Source organism: Neolamprologus brichardi, chromosome 7 (genome assembly GCF_056152115.1).
Source record: "Neolamprologus brichardi isolate AB-2024 chromosome 7, ASM5615211v1, whole genome shotgun sequence".
Classification (NCBI taxonomy): Eukaryota; Metazoa; Chordata; class Actinopteri; order Cichliformes; family Cichlidae; genus Neolamprologus; species Neolamprologus brichardi.
The window spans coordinates 2,706,415-2,715,788 of record NC_142110.1 but is presented as its reverse complement, the minus strand read 5'-3'; the positions used below and the strand labels follow the sequence as shown (position 1 = coordinate 2,715,788).

The 9,374-nt window shown below is 41.3% G+C and overlaps 1 protein-coding gene across 3 annotated transcripts in view; it reads right to left on the bottom strand.

The window, feature by feature from the left end:
* dyrk4 (dual-specificity tyrosine-(Y)-phosphorylation regulated kinase 4) overlaps positions 1–9,374 on the bottom strand; it is a 28,313-nt gene continuing 18,939 nt past the window's right edge. For all 3 annotated transcript variants that reach the window (XM_087842814.1, XM_087842813.1, XM_087842815.1), the window contains 12 exons: positions 8,198–8,350; positions 7,873–8,023; positions 7,474–7,637; positions 5,874–6,010; positions 3,776–3,916; positions 2,879–3,017; positions 2,585–2,666; positions 2,321–2,493; positions 2,163–2,223; positions 1,924–2,053; positions 1,599–1,756; positions 1–517 (listed from right to left, as the gene is read on the bottom strand). In XM_087842814.1, the coding sequence (XP_087698940.1) occupies positions 240–517; positions 1,599–1,756; positions 1,924–2,053; positions 2,163–2,223; positions 2,321–2,493; positions 2,585–2,666; positions 2,879–3,017; positions 3,776–3,916; positions 5,874–6,010; positions 7,474–7,637; positions 7,873–8,023; positions 8,198–8,350 (1,767 nt within the window). In that variant the 3' untranslated portion in view covers positions 1–239. The remainder of the gene's footprint in view (positions 518–1,598; positions 1,757–1,923; positions 2,054–2,162; positions 2,224–2,320; positions 2,494–2,584; positions 2,667–2,878; positions 3,018–3,775; positions 3,917–5,873; positions 6,011–7,473; positions 7,638–7,872; positions 8,024–8,197; positions 8,351–9,374) is intronic.

Below are 9,374 nucleotides of genomic sequence, written 5' to 3'. Positions count from 1 at the left end.
ATAAAAACGACGTCTGTCTTTGCTGTTTATTGTTGTTTCTACTCCATACATCAGTGTTTTCTACACGGCACATGGAAACGGAGACGTTTTCTGTGTGTGAGTGTGTCTGTTACTATCAGTGGTAACGTTTCACTGACTCTGTGAATGTGCGGGTTTTTCAAAATCAGCTTTCTCAGTCGTGTTATTTGAATGTTCTCTGTTCCCATTTGTCATGATTGTAGCATGTTTATCTCCGTTTGTTAGACAGCAGGTGAGAAATCCTGAGATGCCTCCTGAATATCTTTCTTCTCTGTGTCATCTTCCTCTTGAGGTTTGATGATGATGTGTATGGGCCTTTCTCCGCTCCATTCCTGTTGCTTGGTATCTGTGGACAGCTTGCCTTCACTTTCACACACCTCCTCTTCTGCAGAGGCCCCTATGGGACGCAGACGCTCTGCGGGAACCATCTTTGTTCCGGTTTCTGAACTGTCTCTCTTCAGCTTGTCGCTGCTGTTGCTTTCCGAGCTGACCTTCTCTGCTGCGCCGTAGAAACAAAGCACATTAGATGTCAGCTCGCAGCAATTACAAAAGAATTTAAAAAGTGACATGGATATCAAGTAAAGTAATTTAGTAGGGGTGCAACGATACTCGTATTGATATTGAACCGTTCGAGACAGTGCTTTCGGTTCGGTACGCATATGTATCGAACAATACAAATTTTTTAATTTATTTTATCAACTTTTCTTCTGACGATGCTGTCTGTGTTGAGCGCTCAGTGGATCTGCGCTCGACAGTGCAGCCTAGGCGGAGTAGTCGAATGCAGATTCACTGAGCGCAGCGCAAGCTAGCAAGACAGAAGCTAAGCTCGTTGCAACATGGCAAATTGAACCTCCCCCACCCTCATTCAGATCTGGCCTTTGGAACTATTTTGGTCTTCATGTGACGTATGACCCTGAAGGTAAGCGCGTCATGGACTAAAGTAAAACAGTATGTCGGATGTGCCAGCAATGCTCAATTACATGGGTGGGAACTACTGCGTTAGCGCAGTTAGCTCGTTAACGGAGATTTGCCGTGTTGTGGCGTTAATGTCATTTCAACGAGATTAACGCTGACAGCACTAGTGGGAAGACAACGAATATGACTGCACATTTACTCCGACATCATCCTAGTGCAAAGACAAGTGGAAGCAGACAAAAACAACAAGCACATGCTACAAACTTTACCCGAGTCATTTAGACAGCCGTTAGCACATGATTCTCCTTATGGGGACCTGATATGTTTAATATGCTACTGAGAATATAGCCCAGAAGAAGCGTATAGTATAGCTTTTATTTTGGAAAGAGACATTTCTCTGTAATAAACTCTCTTTTCCAAAGATGAGTGATTTCTCCATCAGATAGATTATTTTTTTTATTACTTTGTTGTTTCAGCAACATTAAATTTAAAAACTGGACTTTTGAGTTAAAATATATATTTATAATTTTAATAAATGACAAATTAAAAAAGCATGAACATTTTTTTTGTATCGAAACTGTGACACCAAAGTATCGAACCGAACCGTGAATTTTGTGTATCGTTGCACCCCTATAATTTAGATGTGGTAAATATCATATTCTCACCAGGATAGCTGTTAGCTTGTTTGTCTGTGCTGGTCGAACTGTCTGATGTCTTCTTGGCTGCAGGCTTGGTTCTGCTCCGGACTTTGTTGAAATTTCCTTGTAGGATCCACTCATGCTGTAACCCCTCATCAGGAGTCATGCGCTTACTTGGATCCCAGCTGAAAAGCGCAGACAGTTTGAATTTAGATGAATTCATCTATGTGTACAAGTAATAGTCATGATCTAGCAGCTCAAGTCAGAGGTAGCAAAATGTAATTGTGGTTGATTAAGAAAGACAAAGAAAAGAATCATAATGTGACCTATGAACAAATAAGCAGAAGTGTACCTGAGGCAGCGTTTGATGAAGTCTAAGAAGACAGCATCATTCGTTTTCAGCACAGCTGAAAGCTCTTTGGAACTCGGTCTCCGTTTCTTCCCCTTGCTGTTAGTGATATTTCTTGGGTTTCCTTTAGAGTCTGCACAGATAATACCACACAGAGTTATCACTATCTCTGAAAAGTTCTAAAAACACATACTTTACATAAAATAAAACATATAAATGATTATAAATTATTAAAATCTCACCGAAGAACAACCTCCTTCTCGATGCTGACTGAACAAAATCATTTGGAGGCATTCCAAGGACCTATCAGGTCAAATATCACAATAAGAAGGAAGCAATTACACTTGCAAAGTGTGAACAGTAATCTCTGTATACAGAACAGGTTATTTCCTTGTCATACCTCCATTATGCAAGCTATCTGCTCCACTTCACTCTCTCCAGGGAAGAGAGGATAGCCTGTGTAAAGCTCAGCTAGGATGCAGCCCAGGCTCCACATATCAATGGCCATGCTGTAAGGGTGACCCAGGATGACCTCTGGAGAGCGGTAGAAGCGACTCTGGATATATGTGTACACTAAAAGAGGGAAACGAGAACATTTGTGTCACCTCCCTAGCGTGATATTACTTAATTGTACATGTGCATCAAACCACTTCTGCCTTCTTACCTCTTTGTTGTTCATAGCAGCTTGAGCCAAAGTCGACCACCTTGATGTTGCCTGGCCCTCTTTGAGAGAGAAGGATGTTCTCCTGTTGAAAAGAAGAAGCAAACTGTCAAAAAACTCGCCAATTTCTATAGTGCCAGTGCAATACTCTGATGCACCACAAGGTGGAGCACAATCTGCAAAATTGTTCTGAGTAATCCTTGCAAAGCAATCATCAACAGCAGTACAGTTTTGATTGCTTCACTACGTTTCAATCAGTCGAATATTATTTTTTTATCTTATGATGTAGGTCAGTACCGGTTTGAGGTCGCAGTGGATTATCTTCTCCCTGTGCAGCATCTGCAGGCACCTCAGAAGTGCATGAGCGAAACGCCGGATAAGGGCGAGGCTGAAGCCCTGGAAGTTGTTTTTTTTTATGAGCTCGTACAAGTTCACCCTAGATGAAGGAAGAACATGTGACGTTTGGTTATTTCGTCAAGATGACGACACATAAAGAAGCTTCGTTTAGCTGAACGCTTTTATGAAAATACTTTGTCCGTGTCCAAGTGTACTCAATGTGGATTCACTTATAAAAAGATGCTCCTCAAATAAACCCTCTGAAAAAGAAGGCTGCTCATTTTGATGTCACTTGACACCTACAATAAAACATGCACTGAGTCTCGAGCACTTACTTGCAAATAATCTGCGATTGTGCCTCCATTCATAGGAAGACCGATACAAAAACGTTATCCCCCTGCTATTTCTTGCTGATGAACATGAATTTCTTTAGACTGTGTAACCAGATCCTTCACACATGAAGCAAGAAGGGGTAAGAGATAGGGCCCCAATCAAGGCCTTAACTAAAGGATTTGGTGACAGTAATGTTAGACAAGGTAGCAGCTCGAGACGTCCCGTAAAGGTCATTGAGCCGCAGTGACACACAAAGTTCTCTCTCCTCAAATAGATATCAGTAGTGACCCATACTCAAACATGGTTGGCTGGAGGTACACAGGTAGTCAATTTACTCCTAATTGATTGCAGTTACTTAGAAGTAAAGATCAGAGACATGCGAGAACTGCCTTTGATAAGCTACACTGTCTTCACACCGCGCTATTGTACCTGGGAAGGGTGACCGACGGCGGATCCCCTCGATTAAAAGCTTCATTATTTAGTGTGTTTACATTCCTGCTTTCTGAATGTAGGTAACATACTAACCCCAGAAGCTCAAAGGAGATGCAAAGGTGATTTCGGAAGTAGAAGTACTCCTTCATGTGGATGACATTGTGGAGGTTGTCTTTGTCTTTCCTCTTTATCACATCCAAGATCTTCAGCTCCACAAGAGCCTGGTGATGAAACCTACAGACAAATTTACAGCTGATACTTAAATTCGCACCAAGAGTGATTTGATTCATTACTCATTTCTATATTTTAATAATACAAGTGCAGAATAAACATATTCTTTTCTATAAAGGGACAAGAGTCATTAAATAAATGAGGATCTGTATTTGTACAGGCGTTATTTCTCTGATTGAGATGCTTTTCAGCACAAAAGCCTCCTGATATCTCTGGATATTTCTTTATATCCACTGCACGCAACCTTTTCCCAGAGAAATCAGATCTAAGATAGCCATCTGACACAGCTTAAAGATCTTCTGTGCCAGGTTGCACCTATTTTGTTTTCTGCATTATTGAAGTAGCGGTAGGACCCAATGGCTCCTGCATCTAACCTACAGGACTCTGGCACTGCAGCCACTGTGATCCTCAGTTAAGAAGGACAGGTAAGATAATACCATTGGGGTGCCGCCTTCTACCATGCTAAATCAGGTCTCAGCTATTTGGCAGTGTCCTGAAGTGTAACGTGATCCGGTTGCAGACATGTGGGGGAAAGAAACTCACAACAGGGCATCAGATCTCAAATGACTGACAAAAGTTAACTTCTTAAATGTCACAAATAATTTATTCCATAGAGCAGTGATTCCCACCCAGAGGTAGCCCAGCGACCACGGGCCAGTTGTACCTGGACAGGCGATGTGACAAAACCCGAATGCAATTTAATTTAGAATTGAGTAGACGTAGACAGGCTTTTGCTGAAAAGATAACAACTACTTGAAAGTAAGTAGTAGAAATTTGAAGTAATAAAAGTATATTAAAAGCTAAAACTGGCAAGCAATTGAGGCAGGTAGATAAGCAGTTAAAATTATTAGGGAGCCAGTAAACAAAAACTACATTGCTAAAAGTATTCAATCATCCATCCATATTATTTCATTCAGGTGTTCCAATCACTTTCATGGCCACAGGTGTATAAAATCAAGCACCGAGGCACACAGACTGCTTCAGGAGCTCAGTGAATTCCAGCGTGAGTGGTATTATAACAAGGTGGAAGTGATTGGGAACGTCAGCAACCCACATAAAGTTGCAGACCTTCAGATCAGCTCAAGAACAGTGTGTAGAGAGCTTCATGGAAATTGTTTCCATGGCCAAGCAACTGCATCCAAGCCTCACATCACCAGGTCTAATGCAAAGCTTGGATGCAGTGGTGTAAAACACGCTGTCACTGGATGCTAGCCGTGGAGAGGTTTACTCTGGAGTGACAAATCACACTTGTCCGTCCGATGGACAAGACTGGTTTGGACGGAACGTATTTGTCTGCCTGGTTTGTGCCGAGCATAAAGTCTGGTGGAGCGGGGATTATGCTGTGTGGTTGTTTTTCAGGAGTTTAGGCCATTAGTTCCAGTGAAAGAAACTCTTAATGCTTCAGCATACCAAGATATTTCGGGCAATTTCATGCTCCCAACTTTAGGAGAACAGTTGGGGATGGCCCTTCGTCTTCCAACATGACTGTGCACCAGTGTACAAAGCAAGGTCCTAAGAACATGGGTGAGTGAGGAGCCCTATGGATTAAGAATGGGATTTCACTCAAGTTCATATGCATGATAAGGCACATGAGCAAATACTTTTGGCAGTTAGTGTAGTTGAATATGAATAGCTGTTACCAGAGTAGGTACTAAAAGTAGTGCACTGGTGGTTGAAATATTAAGCTAATAGTTGAGACTAAATAATTCAGACAGACCAAATTTAGTTTGAAATGAGTTCAGTGGGGGTTTAATGTCCATCTGACAGCGGTGTGAAGTCCAAGGATAAAGGTCGGGAGCTGTAATTGCAATTTTAAAACAAGAAGTATATGAAGATAGGAAGTGTTTCTTTTTTAAAAAAAAAATACAAATTTCAGGATCTTTTTTGATTCTTTAGTGAATTGATCACAAACAAAAAGAAAAAAATAAATCATATTACATTTTCCTGTCTTTTCTCATACCTTTTCTTATTGCGGATTATCTTTATGGCTACAAGTTCATTGTTCTTGTGATCCAGGCATTTTAGGACCTGCCCGAAGGAGCCTTTCCCGATCACTTCCAGCACTTCGAACCTGTAGGCAATGTGGTCATGCAACACCTGAAAGAGCAAGAGAGAGGAGAAGTGAGGACGTGAGACTACTGTGCACTTTGTCCTTGCACTAAAACAAATCTTTATATCACAGAAAAAGTAAATGATGTAAAGTAATATCACGATTTACTAACATAACATTATATTAACTTGGTGATATTAGTCTTAGAATACAGGCAGCATTCTCTTCTTTGTACACATCAGCCACAGTGGCTTTCCTCTAACTGTCAGTCAGGGCTGTAACAGTGAGATGAGCCTCAACAGACATATGAGAGTCTAAACAACGGTCAGTCACTCAGCCTTTAACAGCTCATTCATTGCATATTGTCTATTGACACACAACTGTCCATCATGTGTCTGATTTATACATGGTCAGATTGAACGGTGGAGTGGTGCCCGCAGCTGCTGGAGGTCATTTGGTCACATACTGTTTTCATTGGCCAGCTTGTTGGTGCATAAATGAATAGCACAAATGTCTTTTACATAACGACTACTATTGTTGCATACTACATGTGGGTTCTCTATCATATCGAGACTATGTCTCCACTCCGTACAAGTGGAACCACGTGGTTACATTGTAACCGTGGTTCTCTGAGTGAGAGACTATCTCTCCACGGTTACAATGTAACCGTGGTTACATTGTTACATTGTTACAATGTTATCACGGTTACAATGTAACCACGGTTACATTGAGATAGTTCCAGATGTGTTCCAATGTAACCGTGGTCTGAGTGAGAGACTATCTCTCCACTCCGTACAAGTGGAGAGATAGTCTCTCACTCAGAGAACCACGGTTACAATCTCTCCACGGTTACAATGTAACCGTGGTTACATTGTTACAATGATAGTTCCAGATGTGTTCCAATGTAACCGTGGTTACATTGTTACAATGTGTGGTAACATTGTTACAATGTAACCACGTGGTAACATTGTTACATTGTAACAATGCTACCACGGTTACATTGTTACAATGTAACCACGGTTACAATGTAACCGTGGTTACATTGAGATAGTTCCAGATGTGTTCCAATGTAACCGTGGTTACATTGTAACCGTGGTTCTATGAGTGAGAGACTATCTCTCCACTCCGTACAAGTGGAGAGATAGTCTCTCACTCAGAGAACCACGGTTACAATGTAACCGTACGATATGTGGATGTGCTTGTGAATGGAGTCACTTAAACTCTTGACAAACTGACCCAACCTGACGGTGACCTCATCATAATTAATATTTCTTTCCTTTTTTATTTCAAAGAAACTTCTAGAAACTACACTCGGGTGTTGACTGCACCTTTTGTTAGATGCTACCATATGATTTCTTCATTAGGCCTGTTTATTTAATCTAACTGTCAGTCTTTGCTGCGCAAGGTCAAAAATATAAGTTCCTGCAGGCTGTAAAACCTCAGCATCAACACAGATGAAGCCTGATGGTTATGATCCAGTAAAACTCTAATGCTTGCTCTGAAACATTACCCTGATGTAGCTTCCGTGTTCATCATCGTATCCTGAGTTTTGTGGAGCTCCTTGGGAACCCTCGATTTTCTGGGAACCCAAACCAAGGAACCAGATCTCAGAATAATCCATGATTTCTTCCTTTTCAAACTCTGTCAGCCGATCCTGGAAGTTCTTCAATGCTTCTGCAACAGGAAGCATGAGGAGGAAGACAGGATGAGTCAGTATCACGTTGATCTGCCAAATGCAGAGGATTCTGAAATATCGCCTTCCAATGCCAGCATGCTATTTTCATTCCAGCAAGGCAATAAAAAATATTAGTTACGTGTTTTTGTTGGAACACCCACAATATATTCAAAATATGAAATAACGTTTCCTTTATGATTCACTTGTGTTGTATTCTGGTTGACACCAACATACCTACAGGTGACATGGGTAACCTTTGACCCTCGTATGCTTTCTCTTTCTCCAGCTTGTTGATGAAGATCCTGCTGTTGCGAGACACTGCCACTTTATCGACTGTTGTCCCGAACCGTGTGGAGAACTGCTGAGCGGGCTTTGGCCTCTCATCCTGTTAAGTAACACATAAAAGAGTCTTTTAGCATTTTGGGAGATGAATAGTAATGAAGATAATTCTAAAACTACAGCGCCATTTCTCAGCTTTGAGTTAAATAAACTAGCTTACGGCACACTAGACAGCTTCTACTTCACCATGTTATGGATGCCTAGTCAATAACAGCCTTACCGATTGTGTCTGATAGTTGTTTGGACCCCCTTTGTTGGCAATTTGGGGCAAGATGCTGTCTGACTGCTGCTGCTGGTTTTTGGCATTGCTAACCATCACCTGGACCACTGGTGGCTCGAGCTGAGGCAGCGTCCCCACACTGGAATTGAACTTCTGTGATTCAGATAAATTGTTATAGAAGTGTATTCGGTAAGTGCATTCAAGACAAAAAGGTGAAACATAAATGGAATAAGATTAGAAAAGAAAAGCAAAGTTTTATCAGATCAGTTTACCAAACTTGTAAAGCTTGATTTTTGAAGAAAGTTAAAAATAAAATAAAATGAAGACAAAATTATTATAAAATAGGCAATTTAGGTCAACAAACAAGCTAGCTCTGGGACCTCTGAAATGATATTTCTCTACACATTCTACATTTTCATATGACAGAATGAAACACAGGTATCTAAACAGACAGTCGTAAGAAGACGACAAATTAATTGGATGAAAATATGGCTACAAGTGTGATATATTTAAATGCTTGTTGCAGCGCCTTTCTTTTATTTTTTCATGAGAATGTGCCAACTGCACCTCATCTGTTTTGTTTCATCGTCCCTTCATGCATTTTGTCGGTGGAGGCTTGGGTGACCGGGACCTCCAGCTGATAGCGTCTGGAATTACCGGTCAGGGTGAAAGAAAAATGGGGGACAAAGACCCATGAGTCTGCGCTCTGACAGACTCTGTCAGTGGCGGCTTTGTAGGAGGGTGAGGTGCACTGACCTGCTTTTCTTAGGCTGCCACCCTGATTGCTTCGAGAGCATGATTACATGTGTCACTGCCTTGCAAGGCTCAATCCTGGCAGTGATGGTGCAAAATTAGACATCTGTGCTTTGCCGTCCTCTTGAGAACATCCTGCAGAACCGTCTGTGACAACAGGGGTTTTTTTTCTCACGTTTTTATGTATTGAACTCAGATGTCACGGAAAACAGAGATTCCCTACATCCATCGTGATACTGCATCCCATTTAGCAATGGACTGGATGAAAATTAAACTCTTACATATTAATTATTGATAGCATTCCATAAAAAAGCACTTTCATAAATTCTGATATTTCATCTCACGTGTTAAGAGCTGCAGCAAGATCTGCCAACTTGGTTATGACGCATAGAGATAAGCTAAATATAGTCACGAGCACCTGCCA